The sequence below is a fragment of the Capricornis sumatraensis genome, chromosome 3 (genome assembly GCF_032405125.1).
Source record: "Capricornis sumatraensis isolate serow.1 chromosome 3, serow.2, whole genome shotgun sequence".
NCBI classification, from domain to species: Eukaryota; Metazoa; Chordata; class Mammalia; order Artiodactyla; family Bovidae; genus Capricornis; species Capricornis sumatraensis.
In genome coordinates, this window is record NC_091071.1 from 48715677 (window position 1) to 48735278 (window position 19602).

Sequence of the window (19602 nt, forward strand, 5' to 3'; positions counted from 1 at the left end):
ATGCAGAACAGAGTGGGTAAGACTTGCTTCTTGGTTGATATTTATTTATACTTACCAATGTATACATTGTATAGAGATTAACTACACACACACACAATTTGAGGATGAAATAATCCTAAATCTGGATTTTACACCATATGTTTTAAAAACACTAAAGTAATCTCCCCGTGATATTTCTTATAACTGCACATGAATCCACAACTATCTGAAAATAATTTAGTAACACCAAAAAATACACTAAATAATATGTGTTTCAATATCAGTATCAATTCCCACAAGGCCCACATACATATGATCACAGAAAAAGGTCTGGAGGAATTCACACCCAACTTAAAAGATCTGCAGGGTAAGGAAGATTAAATAAGATAAAATGAAATGAAGACTTTACTGTTTAGTTCCTTTATCTCTGCATTATTGAAAAGTGTTTACAAAAAGCTAGTACACAGTTTGTAATAGTATGGGAAATTAAAGGTTTTTTAAATATAAAATAAAAACAAGAGCAGTCTTTTAATGTGTTCTTTACCAATTTTTTACTAGGTCTGAAAGCAGTATGTGGACATAAAAGCTTAATTAAATTAATGTGAAAAGTATCTTACTGTGGAAGCTGCTTCTTCTGAAGCATTAACCAACCACAGCTTTTGTTTTCACTATTATAAAGCCTTAGTGTCAACTATGTCACTTTTAATTTCAAAGATAAAATCAGAATTCCACTTGTCTTCCATACCCACCCACCCCAAAATTCATGGGGACAATTTAGAGAAATTTAATCCTGAACCACATTTTAACAAAAAGATAGCTATTCAAATGATAGACACTTGGACCTTAAATGTCCAAGGTATCAGATGTATGTTATGATAAAAAATGGTGAAGTATCATTCTGCCCATCCCAGCCAGAATATGGACTACCTAAATGCACTCACTGGGCTGGTAAGTCATCAGGTTTTGCAGCATGTCACATCAAGGAGGAACAACAGTCTGGACACATCACAAGGAGCCATACATTATTAAAACTTTTCAGAGTAAAAAATATTTATCCATACCTGAATATATCTTGTGTCTCTAAATCAATATGAAGTCCATTGATGAATAGTGCTGAATCTCCAGGCTGTAACCCTAAAGTTCCCTTGAAATACTGAAATATTAAAAATTGATTAAGGAGTAGGAAGAGAATGTTTAACAAAAATATCCACGTTTCTGGCTTTATGCACAAATATTGATAATGATCATTACACTGTTTCCTACAATGTTGGGGTAGGGAGGGTATTCAATAAGCCAAGTGCTGAGATTTACTCTTCTGCTACCCTTGCCTGTCTGTGATGCTAGTCAAGGTTGAGCCAGCAGTCACTAACAGCTGGCCTTCTGGATGAAGTCCAAGGATCTGATCCAAAAGGGTTTCAAAACCCTATACCTCCCTTACACCTCCAAACTAAGGCATATCAAGAAACTGAGTCGCTGAGCTAAGGGCAGCACCTATATGCACCCAAGCTCTCTAAGGCCTGGCCTTTAGGGGGCCCTCCAACTGATGCTCACAGTCATGGTGGGACACACATGACTGCACAGCCCCTGCAGCCTTCAGAACTGCCTAACCCACTGGAAACACTGCTTTGATGCCATAACATAGCTTCTATTGACTTCTATCCTTTCCACTCAATTCTTCCTCTCCAAGGAAATTGGAACTGTTAATCATATATTAGACACCACACAATAAGAGAAGGAAAGAAACAAATCAGATGCTAGGGACAGAACTTAGATCCCTAAGCTCTCCCAGGGCTGGGAGTGAGCAGCAGGGACCGCTGAGCTCCCTTCATGACCCCAGTCAGTGGACCAAGAGAAATGAACTCTAAGATCTATCTAGCACTGTGTGGGAAAAACATAAAACAAAACAATGCCAAAGCCACAGCTTTTGCTTCTTTGCCCTGAGAAGATAAATGATAAGCAAGAGAAGGGTAGATAATAGAAACCTGCATCAATAAGAATCAGAAATTTTTACATGGGAAAGAAAAACTCCACATCTGCTCACTCCAAGGCTGTGAACACAGCACCCTACTGACTGGGATCTATGAGAAATGAAACACAACTGAGGGCGGGGATCCCATGCTAAAAACAGGTGACCGAGTGGAAGTTATCAAATGCTCTGTTCTATTGGGCTTCAACAACCCTGCCAGGCAGAAGATGAGAAGATCCTTTTCTGGAGACTACACAGCTTAAGACGAAAAGTTTAAAGATCTGTCACTGGAGTGCCCTAAGAAATGGCCATATCACCTTAGCCTACAGTCACAGAGGCGCATTCTTAGGGCTTTCAATCAGTTTTTTACTGTCTTGCTCTCCAATACAACTATTTAGTGAGAGATCACCAGGTATCTCAGGAAAGCCTCCAACATTTAAGACAAGAGGCCAAGACAAAAAGAAAGGCAACTTAAAAGCAAACAGACTATGAAAAGAGAAGAAAACACACACATGAACCACTGACATCTTCAGAAAAGTAACACCATAAAAAGAAGAACCCAGTAAAAATAACCCTTGTAAATTAAAAATTTGACAACTAAAGAAAAGAATCTCAACAAATGGTCTGAAAATCCATCCCAGAAAGTTTAAAAATAAAAGACAAAAGAACTAGGAAACAAGAAATAAAAGATTTTTAATTAGGTCAAACAAGTCAAGAAGGTATAACATCTTAAGAGTAAACAGGAGTTCTAGAAAAACAGAAAAGAGAAACGAAAAAGACCAAATGCAAAGAAATAAGTCCAGAAAATTTCCCAAAACTAAAGGAAATGATTTTCCAGATGTAAAGTGTCCACCAACCACTAAAAAGTACAAAGACTTTTTTAAAAGGCATTGTTGTTGTTGTTCAGTTGCTAACCCATGTCCAACTCTTTGCACCTCCATGGACCACAGCACATTAGGCTCCTCCATCCTCTACTACTTCACAGAGTTTGCTCAGAATAATGTTCATTGAGTCAGTGATGTCATCTAACCATCTCATCTTCTGCCACCCTCTTCTCCTTTAGACATCAATCTTTCCCAGAATCAGGGTCTTTTCCAAAGTTCTTCACATTAGGGGGCCAAAGTACTGGAGCTTCAACCTTACCATCAGTCCTTCCAATGAATATTCAAGGTTAATTTCCTTTAGGATGGACTGCTTTGATCTCCTTTCTGTCCAAGGGACTCTCAAGAGGCTTCTCCAGCACCACAGTTCCAAAGCATCAATTCCTCAGCACTCAGCCTTCTTTACGGTCCAACTCTCACATCTGTACACGACTACTGGAAAAACCATAGCCTTGACTATACTGACCCTTGTTGGCAAAGTGATGTCTCTGGCTTTTTAATATGCTGTCTATGTTCGTTATAGCTTTCCTTCCAAGGAATAAGCATCTTTTAATTTCATGCCTGCAATCACCATCCACAGTGACTTTGGAGCCCAAGAAAATAAAATCTGTCACTGTTCCAGTTTTCCCCCTTCTATTTGCCATGAAGTGATGGGACTTGACGCCATGACCTTAGATTTTTGAATGCTGAGTTTCAAGCCAGCTTTTTCACTCTCCTCTTTCACCCTTTTCATGGGGCTCTTTAGTTTCTCTTCACTTTCTTCCATCAGACTGACACCATCTGCCTATCTGAGGATGTTGATATTTCAACCAGTAATCTTAACTCCCAGCTTGGGATTCATCCAGCCCAGCATTTCCCATGATGTACTCTGCATACAACTTAAATAAGCAGGGTGACAATATGTACTCCTTTCCCAATTTTGAACCAGTCAGTTGTTGCACACCTGGTTCTGTTGCTTCTTGACCTGCATACAGGTTTCTCAGGAGACAGGTAAGGTGACCTCATATTCTCATCTCTCTAAGAACTTTCCAGGTTTTTTGTGACCTACACAGTCAAAGGCTTTAATGCAGCCAAAGAAGCAGATGTTTTTCTGGAATTCCTCTGCTTTCTCCATGATCAAACAATGTTAGCAAATTGATCTCTTGTTCCTCTGCCTTTTCTAAACCCAGTGTGTACATCTGAAAGTTATCAATTCATGTACTGCTGAAGCCTAGCTTGAAGGATTTTGATCATAACCTTGCTAGCATGTGAAATGAGTGCAATTTTATGACAGTTTAAACATTTTTTGGCATTGCCTTTCTTGGCATTATCACTGTGAAATTTCAGATTACTAGGGTCAAAGAAAAGATCCTATGATTCAAAAAAAAAAAACACAACAGCATATAAAGGCTTCAGATGTCTCAAAAGCCATAATGGAAACCAAAATTCCAAAGACCAATGCCTTCAAAGTTCTAAATAACTTCCAACCTAGAATTCTATACCCAGCCAAACTACTGATAAAATCAGAAACAGAAGGGACTTTCCTGACGGTCCAGTGGTGAAGACTCTGCTCTTTCATTGCAGGAGGTGCAAGTTCAATCCCTTGTCAGGGTACTGAGATCCATGCAACACAGCATGGTCAAAAAAAAAAAAAAGGAAAACTGATTTCCTAGAATTTACCTCACACACAACCCTTCTCATGAAGAATGATTTGCTACACCAAAATAAGGGAATAACCCAAAATCAAAGAAGACATGGAAATCCAAGAGATAGGAGATTCAACAAAAGAGGTTAAAGGAAGGTCCCAGGATAACTGATATGTACTAGACATAAAGAGAGGAAGACATGGCAACCCACTCCAGTATTCTTGCTTGAAGAATCCCCATGGAGAGAGGAGCCTGGTGGGCTAGAATCAATGGAGTCGCAAAGAATCGAGCATTACTGAGCGACTAAGCACAGCACAACACTAGACACAAAGAACAACCAGTCCACAGTAAAGCAGATCAAAATTAATTTAATCAAGACAAAACTAAAGGGATAGTAGAGAGATGGGGACAGTGCCAATATGAAGTATTGGTAGACAGTGGGAGGAGAGGGAATGCAGTGAAAGAAAGTTAAACCTCACCATTGTAACAGAAGCCAATATATGAGGCTGGAAAATGAGAAAGTACCAATTTAAGCTTGCTAGAATCCAGAGATAAATATCAAAAGAAATCAGGAGTTGAAACCAGATGCTTCTGGGAAGGGGGATACATAGGGAGTGGGACATGATAGGGGGGATGTTATTTTTCTAAAGAAACTGATAACATTATTTGAGTTATATTCATATTCAACTGTGATTAAAAATGGAAAGTATAATAAAGATTCCAGAAATGAATCAAAATACCATCATCTTTAATAAAAGAAGAGTAAAACCATTAAATGTCACTGATTTAACTCACATTTGTGCACCTTTAAAGATATAATACAAAATAGAAAGGTTACTATTTTCCATTGGTTAGTACCTTCTGATTCTCTTCTACTTCAGCTCTAAGTTCTGAACTCACAGCTGTTTTTGTTATTGCTCTAAGGAAAGAAAAATATTATCAGTGATTGGTTTAGTATTTGATATACATGACTTCAATTTCCCTGTATGAAACAACACACAGTTCAATAAATTACAAAAAAAAACTAAATGGAAAAAACTCTAAACCTTGACAATTGATAAAATAAATTTCTCCTCTCAGATGTGTATATTTGTTCATTATCATAAGCTATAAAACCAAGGAAAATAATAGTAATAGCTAATTTTAATGGAAGTGCAGTTATTTCCAGGAACTTAGTTAAATATATGCAATGCTATTCCTATACATCATCTCTACAGCTCATAGAATAAAAGGATACTGTTAAATAAGTTAAGGCTACAGACTGCTCAACCCTTTTAAGCATATGTATGTCTTCAGCAGGGCTTCCCAGATGCCACTAGTAGTAAAGAACCCACCTGCTAATACAGGATACATAAGAGATCGGGTTTGATCCCTTGGAGGAGGGCATGGCAACCCACTCCAGTATTCTTGCCTGGAGAATCCCCATGGACAGAGAAGCCTGGTGGGCTACAGTCCACAAGGTCACAAAGAATCAGACACAACTGAAGTGACTTCACATGCATATATCAACAGCACACATGACTAAATAAGGATGTACTACATTATTTTTAAGTCCTGTCTAAGTGTTTTCCAAGACTAACCAAGTAAACAAATTTATTTACAAAAGCATCTCAGTTAAAACACCTCATTCAATTACTCAAGTAAAGGACTGACAATCATTTAAGTTTCTAAAAATGTGGCTTTTAAACAAGTTTGCCTCATATTTATGAGAAGTAGAGGACCTTTATAGAACTGAAAGCAATGCAGAAAAGCTGCATTCAAAACCTTAATCAGTCACTATGAACAAGTCAGCCTCTATAATTCATTTCCTTCATCAAGATTGATTAAGATGATATATATGGAACTGTTTAGGAAGAAAAGCACTAGAGTCCACACCAGACCCTAGATTAGTTACGTCTGCATACGTTAAATTTTGTTAACTCATCTAATCCTGAAAGGCAGGTACTGTTATTTCTGTTTTATTGCTGAGGAATGTGAGTATTTGCAAAGTTACTCTCTTCAACCACACAATGCAAGGGTGCCTTCTTGAAAAGATGGTACCATTAGTGGTACAGCACTGGTAGCAACAGAATTTTAGTTTTCTAGGCATTTTCATATTTTAGTGGCTTCAACATGGCGTAAGCATGGACATAATCAGACACATGTTAAAAAGAAGACTGTCTCAAAACTGTATTACTCTGTGTTACCTGGCTTTGGTGGGAAAGTTTTGACTGAGATCCTTCATAATCACGAGAGCTAACTCAATAGGTGCAGCCAAGATCCGTGCAGCAGTCTGAAAACTTAGATCTGCAATAACGTCAAACAGAAGTTGAAGTGTATTAATCTAACACAATGAGAAATGAGAAATAGGAAAAAAAACATTTATTTCCCATTATTTTCTTGGTAATTAAGAATACCTTAGAATGCCACCATTTCAGAGCGTGTCCAGGTTTTACTCAATTCATAGGCCCCTAAAGTGTTTACTGTAGCTATTCCTCAATCTGCCTGCATAAACACTAGGGTACATACCAACACATTTAGCACAGGATTAATCCATCCCAAATCCTTTTCCTTCTTCTGAATTTACAACATATCACAAAGTATAGCAAAAGATTTTAGTAAATTATCTTGGGAAAAAAACTTTGATATATAGTTCTTTGGACCAGAAGAGCAAATCCTGCCATATGAGATGCCTTTAGCATCCAACTGTTTAATAAATGTGTACATATAGAAACACAAAGATTCTGACAAGCTTGTTTCTAGTTTTACAAACTAACACATCTGGTCAAAGAGAGAAAGATCTGGTACTCTTCTATAAATATATATTATTCTGCTAAGTGTTACCTGTCTACAAAAGGACTTCCTTCCATTTCTGATAAATCACAATAAATCACATGACCCTTAAAATCTGTGAATAAATACAAACAAATACAAGTTCTAACTTTTTCAACATTGTAAAATTTAAAACGATTCTTCTACATTTTTATTACCTTGCAACTGCCAGACTTTTAAAGGTGCCATTTCATTGGTGCTCTCAACGAGATGCTTTCTGAGTTCTTTCAACTGTCCCTTCAGGTCAGGGTGCAGGTCTCTGAAAGAAACACAAAATCAATTCCTTTCATGTGTCTTCTTTCCCAAAGCATTTAAAAGTTGACCTCAAATTTATCTTCATGACTTTTCCCTCTATATAATAGAAAAAATCCTACAATACAGGAAAAATATTAAAGTATAACTACTTTTCTTTAAAAAAAATTAATAAGTTCATTTAAAAACTAACACAGATTTTAAAAATGCATCACTACATAGTGATTCTCTCTTTGAGGGGATGGAGAGGAGTGGGACTGAGAGTAGGGAACAGAGAGGACCTCAACTCTATTCACTGTGTTTTACTCAACTTGTTTCTTCTTTTCTTGCTTTAAGGAAAAGAAGGCATTGTGTTGAAGGGAAAAAAACTCAGTTCACAGTTTTTTCATACAGAAAAGCAAGTATGATAGCAACAATCAATTTGGAGTGGTATGTAGGTATATTATTCTCTTTTCCCTGAATCTTTTTAATTTCTCAAAATAAAACTGCAAATATCTTGCTGCCAGTCCCAAAATGAATTTCTTTCAATACCTGCCCATAAATCCTTTACTCACGTGAATATAATTCAAGCTATCCAAAATAACTGGATTTTGCTTAGTTTTATCTCAAAATATAGTGCATTCTATTTAAAGTTAGTAAAACAAGTTTTCAGAGGCAGAGATCCATCATTTAGATCAGAAGCACAGATGCAATAGACTAATTGTTTTTAAATATTCTAACTCAAAACTTCTTAAATGCCAAAAGTAAAACATTTACTCAGATCACTCACCGTCCAACCAATACATTCGAGTTACTACAAACGTTTCTTCATGATAAAAGTGTCTTGCTGCTGCTGCTGCTAAGTCGCTTCAGTCGTGTCCAACTCTGTGCGACCCCAGAGACGGCAGCCCACCAGGCTCCCCCGTCTCTGGGATTCTCCAGGCAAGAACACTGGAGTGGGTTGCCATTTCCTTCTCCAAAAGTGTCTTAAAATGGGTCAATTACTTTAAATAGCTAAATAACTATTCTGAATGTCCATAAAGGAAAATGTCTTCAATATTCTACACAATACCTTTGTGCTGTAAATACATGAAATCATAATGCTATCCAAAAAACAAACATAAAACGTGAATATGAAAAGGAATTATGGAAATCTAGATGCAATAAGAATGGAACCTGACTGCATACTAATGAGGCCATAATTGGTGTTCAACACAAAGAAATGTACATATGCACAGGATGAACTCAGTATGTGCAGTCACTCAACACGAAATCATCTCAGCTAAACTTTAGTTACATCATTTTACTCAACCAAATGTTAAAGCTAAAGTATATGAAACTACACCTACAAATACAATTTCTGTTTTTTAAAAAAGCACACCATAGATGTCCTAATTAAGATTTCCCTGAGCCCTGAGCAGAATTCAGGGCTCAGAACAATGAGAAGACATATCAGAAATAGCTGCAACATTTAAAATAAGAGCTAAGAAGATTTTTCAGGTAAAAAATTCCAAGATGCTTTCATAAAACAGTTAATGAAATTTTCTTCAAAAAGCCATTTTCTATCTTATTTCATATAAAGCAAATTGCAATAAAATGTATTTCAATGGAGCATATAAAATCCTCCATACCTATTATAACTCTTTTGCAATTTTTCCAGCTATGCTGAGCATAAGTAAATAGCTATAAACAAACATTATAAATCAATTATACTTCAATAATTTTTTTTAAAGAGACAAAAAACAAGCAAAAAAAAATAGCTAAAACCTCTTTAAGTTAAAATACACTTGATTTTCTCAGGAAAAGATTACATAAAATTATTAGATTTCTCCTACTATGTGAATCAAAAAGTGGAATGTAACTTTAATGGCATCAACTACAAGGTCCAAAAAGGGAAATCAACTTAAGCCATAAGCAGGCAGTCATAGTATCATGTAAGAATAATGTGCTTCAGAATTACTAAAAATCATAAACATACTAGAAACTAAATGGTCATCTTCTCATATCAGATTACATATATAAAGTACTCTTGAGAAACAGGAGATATAGTAATGAGAAAGATGATACTTACAATGCTAAGAAGCCTAAAGAGTTAAAGAGAGTAAAACCCTCTCCCAAAAGAAAACACACACCTTAACTTTCCAAAGAGAAATCCTTGAACTTCATCAATAGGATCACTTTCACCAATCACTGTGGCATTAACTTCAGTTCCTACAAAAGCACAGCAATTACCTGTCTAATCATTCAGAATATAAAAATATTAACTTCATAAAATTTGAAAAATATAAGGAAACATTTTAAAATACTTGAAACTATAATAGCATTTATAAATGTGTTTTTGATATATCCTGTGTTCCTGGATAAAGTAAGAATGTATTTTTTCTTGAACTTTGGAAATTTTTACATTTAAATACTTCAAAATTAAGAATAACAGGTATTTCAATATCAAAATTCTGAGGAATTTGTAAATAGGCAACTTAATCCTAGATATAATTATTGAGAACAAAATGATGAAATACTAGGCTACCTTCCATGTACCAAAATCAATCATTTTTACCTTTAAAATAAAGCAAAAGACATAAAAAGAGTACACATAAACCTTGTTGAAATTCAAAACCCTAGCATATTACAACAAGAAGTATCCATAATAAACTGTTCCAAGTCAGAAAATGACAACAACAACAAAATTAAACTGTTAATTACGTAATAGTTTAAGATTTCATATTGGATCACAAGTTAATTACTATTTGTGAGTTACTTATTATCAATAACAGTAGCTACTACTTACTGAACTTCATTGTACAAAAACCTTTGTAAAATTTTTTTATCTACACATCTTATTTTCTCCTCACAAATACTTTAAGAGGCATATATCATTAACCACGTTCTATAGAGTAAAAAATTAGGACCTACATAATTTGTCACCCAACTCAAATATAACAGAACCAAGATTTAAACACAGCTTCATCATTCTCCTAAATCTATTCTTTTTCATTAAAGAAAAAAATTCCCCTTTAACTTGTCGTATCTAAAGAAAACGCATTGGTCTTAATTTACAAATTCACCTTTCACCTGAGTATCATCCTTGGCCTTGTACTCGGTGCTCTTAATGGCCAACTCCACACCATAGCCAGAGAGGTAAACAGGCTCCTTCCTGGGGTTCTGCAGACAGAGCAAGCATTCCATCACCACCGAGCTCCCACGCCATCATGACCACCTAGCTCTTAATGCACCATGGCATACAGAGTGCAACCACATTAATGTCATGCAGTCATCACCTAGGATTAGGCACTCATGATACGCTTGAACTTCTATGGAAATCCTTAGATTGTGGATCCTGCCACAAGTGTGAGAACCGAAATTCCAAGGAAGAAACTAAACCGGATGAAGGCATAGTGGAAAGCGTAATGGTCACCAAACCATATGAAGAAATGGAGAAAATAAAAAAGAAGTTCTGGACCTACACAGGGTTGAAAACTGGTAAGGTTACAAACCTTGAATTGCTTTGTTGAGACCATATGCGTAAACGTGTGTGTACATGTCTTCAGGTAGGGTTTGGGCTGACCAAATGTCACAGGCTTACCATCATCCTGAATGAGGATGGCCAGCAATAGAGCATAGTGGGACAGGGTCAAAAACCGGATACTGACAAATCTGCTTCTGCTCATGTAAGTTTTAATTTTTTTATTCCGCATGGACTTAACAGTATTTATTGAGTTCAATATGACAAAGAGACTTTAAAGGCTAACGATCATTACATGTAAATATTTTAAATGCTAAATGCTACACAAAGTTTGAAAACCTTAATTTCAAACCAATTCTGCTAGATTTTATCTCTTTAGACATTCTCCTCCTTCTATCAAATGAAAAATTCCAAAAAGGAGGGGAAAAAAAGGGTTTAGAAAGGTACTGAATTCAAGAATCAGTTTCATAGTATGATGCCCATATTAAATGTGGATGAAATTAAATATAATTTACATGATCCATTTTGAAATAAAACGTAACTTTTATACTGGTGTTAATTGCTAAGTCATGTCTGACTCTTTGTGACCCCGTGGACTGTAGCCCACCAGGCTTCTCTGGCCACAGGATTTCCCAGGCAAGAATACTGGAGTGGGTTGCCATTTCCTTCTCCAGGGGACTTTCCTGATCCAGGGATCAAACCTGCATCTCCTGCTTGGCAAATAGATTTTTCACCACTGAGCCACCTGGGAAGCTATTTTTAAAGCATAATTTTATTTAAAAATTTTAAAGAATAACTTTATATAGTCATTTTTAAAGCATAATTGTTTACATTTCTTCAGTAAGGCAAGCAAAGTATAAATAACAGATTTGATGAAAGTACCACGGTTTCCAAAGAAGTAGTTCAAGTCATTTTATAAAGGGGGAAATTATTAGCTTAAGGGCTAAGGTTGTCATGGGCAAATTAACATTTAAAACAGTATAAAATAAGTCAATACTTACTGATAAATAATGTCTGAATATGTAATTTATTTTGCCTGCATTGCTTTTTGAAATAAGTTGTCGGTGGAAATTATAAAACTCCTCAGAGCCAATCTCAGAGTAGAAAATAACCACTGAGCTTTCAGGATTAGATGAGGGGTATCTGTGATCTCCTTTGAACAATAAAGGTTTTGGTCTGAAAATAAATATTAAAAGCTTAAGACTGTTAACTTTAAAAAAGTTTTTAAATGTTAAAAACAGTACAAAATGAAGCTACAGCAATGATAATTTCAGATTATAAGCATCTTAATAGAAAATTGAGTATCACAATCTTAAATAGCTTTTAGTTAGTAAGAATGCTTCAGAGATAAGTCTTATTGGTCCATAATTTAAAATAACAAATGTAAATTATATAAATTATAAAATGTAGACTTTGACTAGAAATTGTTATCAATTCCTAAAGAAGTGGGGGAGCCTGGAAACAAATACATATCCAGACCTCATGGTACTAAAACTTTAGTAAACTATTCTACTATATAAATAGAATATAATTATCTTTTTATCTGAAAACCTAAGTGTGAGTAATGCAAAACAGTGGGGATGATTTTAAGCATATAATTGCCCAATCACAGCATCTCCCTTCTCTATTGGTTTTACCATTATGATCATCCTATTACTGGATCTGACGTTTATTTAGGTTTTCGTCATAAATTTTGAAACTCCCCCCCTCAAGAACACTCCTTTGAGAATGGCATCAGGTATTAACAGATCATAACGCACAGATGTTATGACCTACCAGCCCCTCTCAAGGAAGTACACCTACATGTACTAAGTGGAAGATGCCTCTTGTAAAAATAAACCCACCTACCTGCATAAACGTATAACCACAGAAAAAAGTATAAGAGGATATATGCCAATGCATTACAAAGTTACCACACCTCAGAAGAGGAGACATTATCACTCTTTTCTTTATAAAGGTCGGCATTATTGTAACAAATGAAACAAAGAATTTTTCAAGTCGGTCAACTTGTTTTCCCCAGTGAACAGCACTTTGCCATGCAGCCAATTTCAAAAGTCCACACCTCCCCACTGAGATGGCTGAATGCTGCTCACTGCACTTCTGGTTATCACCCTGAGGAAAAAGCACTCGTATCATTTGGTGGGCACAGGACAGATGCTGAGTAGGTAATCTCACTAAAGACGAATTTCCTCACCTAAAACACCCTTGGCACTTCTGGCACAGAGCAACCTCAAAGAGAGAGGTTGCTATTATCCTATTTACAAAAGTATGAGAGGATATACAGAGGGGTTACTGCCCTAGCCAGAGAGCAAGAAGGACCTATTATTTGTCCATCACAGGAAACCTACCTTCAAGTAAAAAAGTCAGCCATTACCAATTTAATATTCAAATTAAGCTTGCAATTATCTTAAATAATCTCCTTTGTCTGAAAGTAATACTATCCTTAAAGTTCATTACCATTATTATCATTACTCCAGGCACTGGTTTTAATACACAGAATATTCTTTACTAAGCTGATGAAAAAGCCTATGTAACCTCTCTGATATAGTCATTACAATGGCACCCCATTCCAGTACTCTTGCCTGGAGAGTCCCATGGATGGAGGAGCCTGGTGGGCTGCAGTCCATGGGGTCGCTAAGAGTCGGACATGACTGAATGACTTCGACTTTTCACTTTCATGCATTGGAGAAGGAAATGGCAACCCACTCCAGTGTTCTTGCCTGGAGAATCCCAGGGACAGGGGAGCCCAGTGGGCTGTCGTCTATGGGGGTCGCACAGACTCGGACACGACTGAAATGACTCAGCAGCAGCAGCAAACAACAGTAAAGTACTCTTATTATCTCTATTTCGAAACAAGATGAGGAAAGAAAGGTTATATAATTTGCTTAAGTAGGCAAAACTATTTTAAGTGATGGAGTTGGGATTTAAATCTAGTCAGTCTGGTTCCAGAATCCATATTCTAAACCACTATATTTACGAACTACAAAACCCAGAAGAAAAATCAGAAGAAAGCACAATGAATGCATGACTCTTAAACACAAATGTACCTTTCAGAAGCTGTTAGTAGAAGAGTCTCAAGGGTATCAAAATCACAAGTCTTCTTTCCATGCACTGAAAAAAATGAATTACATCCTTCTGGTGGAGGTTCATCAGCTGCTATCTGTCATTTAAGATACAAGACATTTTTAAAAATAATTTCTAACCAAAGACAAGATAAAAAATAAATATTCTAAATAGGTAATAAAATAATAATAAGACATCAGTGAAAACAAAGGCAACATCTACTGAACATTTATTACGTGACAGGAGTAAGAGCTCTATGCTTCACTACTTTCCTTATTATACTAGTTCACCTAGCTCCTCCCAATATCACTCCACGAAGTAGGTGTTATTGTTATTCTGAACACAGAACTTTAAAAATCTATCTTAGAAGACATCAAAAGCTATCCAGGGAATAGAATATGTACCTTGCAGAAAACTAAGCTTACAAATGTCAGCTGTAGGTGTCAAAGTGTAACAACGCAGTCTTCAGTCTAATATGCAGATTAATGCAAAGCCCCTCCCTGAAACAGGAAGAATGACACTGCATCTAAAAAACCAACAGGACCGAAAAAAGAGTATATATGGAAAGGCAAAAATCACCCAAGGAGCACAGTAAGATATTTAAAAGAAAGGTTGAATGAGTTATGGGGTATGTTCAGAGGAAAATGCACTACCGCCAAGGCACAACAACACAAGTCCACCCACAACCTTAATGAGAGGCACCCCGAGATGCATGAGTGTAGAGAAATGGGAGAAAGAGAGGACATGATGACAAGCACTGCTGTTTGCACTGATGTCATTTACGTAACGTATTCTTAGTGCATGTTCTTTTCTATGGCTGGAATACAAATAACTAAGAAAAAAAGGGAAGAAATGGAAAGCTTGCTATGAAAAATGAACATTAAAACTTCTCATTACATTCTTTGTCTTTTTTTTAAGTTATTACAAAACTTCCAAACTTCTATTTGTAAAAAGAAAGAATAGTACAATAAACTCCCATGTACCCATGATGAGTATTTCAGTAATTATCAATTTATGGCCAAATCTTATTTCCTCCACTTTCCTACCACACTTTATTGGATCATTTTGATATGCACTCCAAGTAACATTTCATGCATGTTTCAGTTATCTCTCAATAAAACACAAAAATTATTCATTTAGTTTTTTTGGCCACACCACGTGGCTTGCACAATCTCAGTTTCACTTAACAGAGATTAAACCTGGGCCATGGCAGTGAAAGCCCAAAAACATAACCTCTAGACCATCAAGGAACTCCCAAAACACAGAGATTTCTTTTAAAAACATACCACCATTATCACTTTTAACAAGTAATTTCTCTGGTGGTCCAGTGGTTAGGAATCTGCCTTGCAATGCAAAGGACACCAGTTCAATCCCTGGTCCAGGACAATCCCACAGGCCACGGAGCAACTAAGCCCAGGCACCACAACTACTCATCCATTGCTCCAGAGCCCGTGAGCCACAGCTACCTTAGCCCACGCACCCTAGAGGCCGCGCTCCACGAAAGAGGCCACTGTAGTGAGAAGCCCTTGCACCGCAACTAACAGCAGCCCCTGCTCGCCACAACTAGAGAAAGCCCTCATGCAGCAAGGAAGACCCACCACAGCCAAAAAATAAATAAACAATATCTCAAGCTTTAACATAAACAACTAAAAAAAAGTCATACAGTTTCATATTGATGGCCACTGGCAGCATAGGTTTTCAGTCTTCCCTAGTGCCCTCATTAGAGCAAAAATGAAAACAGAAACCAATGGACCACATCTATGACAAAACCAGGGGGAAAGAAATCTCCCTAATATAAAATGCAAAAAGACCTGCAGTTATCAGAGGTCATGGAAGCAGAGGGAAACTGCAGAGATTCTAATGATTCTGAGAATAAGAAAACCCTGAAACGGCTAACAGGTTTTCACTGGCCAAGTATGATGGACCAACTGGTTTTGTTCGGCCTAACATTAGGTAAGCACATGGCAGTCTGAGCTCTGTGAACGTGAAACTCACAAACTAGGACTCCCTTCCAGGGAAGGGCCCCATGCAAAGAAACTTTTGAGGGTAGAATAATACTTGAGTAGGACAGAAATAAGAGACAATAAAAGAAAAAGTCCAAATAAAAGCTGAAGAAGGGAACAGAGTCAGGAAATTTCAAAAAGCAAGCTACCTTTTTTTAAAGTCACCATATTTTAGCAAAACCTAAGATCAACAGGATAGGGAACCAGGGAAGTTAAAGAAAACAAATTTCACATCAAATTGAGCAGAGAAAGTCTCAGTGTCAAATGCCATACTGTAAGAAAAGAGGAGGGGAAAGAACAGAATAACACTCCTAGCCTTACAAGAAAAATTCTGCAGTGAGAGCGATATACTGGGAATTCCATGGTAGTCCAGTGGTTAGGACTCAATACTTTCACTGCTAGGGCCCAGGTACAATCCCTGGCTGGGGAACAAAGATCCCCTGTAAGCCACCTGGTGTGGCCAAAAAAAAATGTATAGGGCAAACTGTGTAAGTTACTCAACAGAAAAGAGAGGGATGGAGGGAGAACCTATAAATTAAGAGAACACACTCCCCCCCAAAATTAATAAATTGATAAAAAAACTGAGAAAACTAAACTCTACTGTATGGAGAGGCACTCTTGAACAACGAAAGGATTTTTTTAAAAGAAAACAGCAGATGATTCCAAAAGAAGACAGTGACTCCTTTTGTAGGGCAAAAGTCAGCTGTGGTGGGGACACAGCACATAAAGGGCTTCCACGGTGCCGAGTCAGGTTCAATTTCTTGACCTGGGTGAAAATCACAAACGTGTTCCCTTCATTATAATGCATCACACTATACATTTCTTATGAGTTGCTGTCTATACCAGTTTCATTTCAGAATTAAAAAATGGTTTTAAAATTAGCATTTCTTTTATATCAAACATACAACCAGCGTACAAACAGCTTTGATTCTCTTGCTCTCTATTTTTTTTTACAAGTTTGTTCAACTCAAAATCCAATAAGATCCACACATTACATTAAGGTGACACATTTTTAAGTTTCTCTTGAAGTTCCTCCTTCCTTCTTTTCTTTCCTTTTTAATGTATTTGTTGATAAAATCAGATCATTTTGCATAGTCTTTCACATTCTAGCTTTTCCTGACTATAACCCTGTAATATTTCTTCACATTTCCTATCGGCTGTTCTCCTGTGATCTACACTGTGGTCACCCTCGATCACCCTCAGGGTGAATTGGTTTAGCAAAACTGCATCTCTCCCTTCGGCTGTGCTATATAAATGAAGTCTGTAGTTTCAGGTTTTTTGCATAGGCATTTTTTTCCTTAAATGACAATAAGTGCAAAATCAGTTCAGTTCAGTCACACAGCCATGTCCAACTCTTTGCGACCCCATGAATCGCAGCACACCAGGCCTCCCTGTCCATCAACAACTCCTGGAATCCACCCAAACTCATGTCCATCGAATCGGTGACGCCATCCAACCATCTCATCCTCTGTCATCCCCTTCTCCTCCTGCCCTCAATCTTTCCCAGCATCAGGGTCTTTTCCAGTGAGTCAACTCTTTACATCAGGTGGCCAAAGTACTGGAGTTTCAGCTTCAGCATCAGTCCTTCCAATGAATACCCAGGACAGATCTCTTCAGAATGGACTGGTTGGATCTCCGTGCTATCCAAGGGACTCTCAAGAGTCTTCTCCAACACCACAATTCAAAAGCATCAATTCCTCGGCACTCAGCTTGCTTTATAGTCCAACTCTCACATCCATACATGACCACTGGAAAAACCATAGCCTTGACTAGATGGACCTTTTTTATATGTTATTTGAAGATTTCACATCATCAGTTTTGCTCATTATTTACAAACAAACCATAAATCCTAGAAAATTTCAGGTAGAAAAGGTACAGTGCTGTAACACAATGACAGGACAACTGCAATACATCCAATCATGTGATACAACCCCTAAAAAAAGTACTGTCACGTGGAAGCACTGAACTCACCTGCTGGAAGGCTTGTATTGTAGCTGAGTAGGAGCGGAGAGACAGACAGAATTTCAACAAATTCTGCTGTAGTGGTGACAGAAACCGAAATGCAGCTTCCAATATTGCATGATAATAGGAGTAATCAGTACCTGTCAGAAGAATGCCAACCAAAATAGTTCTATATGACTACAGGTATCCAAATAAGATAGCTCATAAAGTATAAAGCTATGTGTTACAAAAGCATATGATTGCAAAATGTTACCACTATACTGTCTTGTAAAGTGAAAGTGTTAGTTGCTCAGTCCTGTCTGACTCTTTTGCAACCCCATGAGGTTCCTCTATCCATGGAATTCTCCAGGCAAGAATACTGGAGTGGGTAACCATTCCCTTCTCCAGGGAATCTTTCCGACCCAGGGATCAAACTCAGCTCTACCACACTGCAGGAGAACTCTTTAACCTCCTGAGCCACCAGGGAAGCAAAGCATACTGTCTTGAGCTGTTGTCAAATGCTTAGAATTACTGAAGAGTATACTGTGCAATTGGACTCTTCCTCTCTTCAATCCTTTTTTCACTATTCCCTCTCCCTGGACTGAGATTTTCCCACTTACCTGGATGACTAACTCCACCTTCCTCCTCAGGAAGAACTCAGTTTATGAGAGCACCTACCCCACAGAGGCATTCCCAGCCCCTACCCCCACACTTCAATCAATCATGTTCATCTCTTCTTTGCTCCCATATTTCTTTGCTTACCTCTCTCACTTAGCACACTGTTCACTCATTCACTTAATCACTAACTACCCCCGCAATAGTCTGTGAGCCCCTGCACACAGAAACTATGATGTGTCTTTGTGTCCCCTGGCACATGTTATCTATTCAAACAACCTGACAAGACTGAGCAATGCAATGAGGAAGTACAAGATATTAAAGGATGCTAATGAAACTATGGTTTGGGGAGAGGCATTAAAACAAACAATTGAAACAAATTGTCTGGGGGAAAAATACATGTAGCAGTATAAAAAAAAATCCCCAGGATATATTAAATGAAAATCATAAGGTACAAAACAATATATTTAGTACACTATTTTTTCTTACTGTTAGGAAGAATAAGAAATAAGAATACATACTTATGTATTGGATTGGCCAAAAAGGTTATTCAGGTTTTCCTATAAAATAATATGGAAAAACCTGAACGAATTTTTGGTCAACTCAATAGTTGTAAAAAAAAAAAAAAAAAGAAGAAGAAGAACAAAAAAATACTGAAGGCTAAACAAATTAATTTTAAGTGGTTATAAAAAGCCAAGAGAAACAGAAGGAACAAGATTTTTCTGTGTATAGCCTTTTATATAGCTTTGGTTTTTCTTCTAAAATTTTACTTTATAATGAAGTATAGTTGATTAACAATATTATGATAGTTTCAGGTATGTGAAGCTTTGACTTTTAAACTACTACTATATATTTTTGAAAATTTTAAGAAAAATATTTAACATTTTAAAAAGCAAAATGTAAAAGGTTCTGTGTGACATTAACACCTTGAAAGTAGAAAAAGAGATCAGAAAGAAATGTCTTAAAATGTTTTGTGAAGTCACTCAGTTGTGTCCAACTCTTTGCGACCCCATGGACTGTAGCC

General features: G+C 36.9%; 1 protein-coding gene across 1 annotated transcript in view; it reads right to left on the reverse strand.

Annotated features, from left to right (window-relative positions):
* The window catches only part of UGGT1 (UDP-glucose glycoprotein glucosyltransferase 1), a 109432-nt gene that overhangs the window by 79436 nt on the left and 10394 nt on the right, over positions 1-19602 (reverse strand). The window contains exons 4-12 of the mRNA XM_068967379.1: positions 17994-18124; positions 14004-14116; positions 11958-12132; positions 10559-10655; positions 9626-9704; positions 7421-7521; positions 6638-6737; positions 5310-5370; positions 1041-1132 (exon numbers count right to left, since the gene is read on the reverse strand). Coding sequence (XP_068823480.1) covers positions 1041-1132; positions 5310-5370; positions 6638-6737; positions 7421-7521; positions 9626-9704; positions 10559-10655; positions 11958-12132; positions 14004-14116; positions 17994-18124 — 949 coding nt within the window. The remainder of the gene's footprint in view (positions 1-1040; positions 1133-5309; positions 5371-6637; positions 6738-7420; positions 7522-9625; positions 9705-10558; positions 10656-11957; positions 12133-14003; positions 14117-17993; positions 18125-19602) is intronic.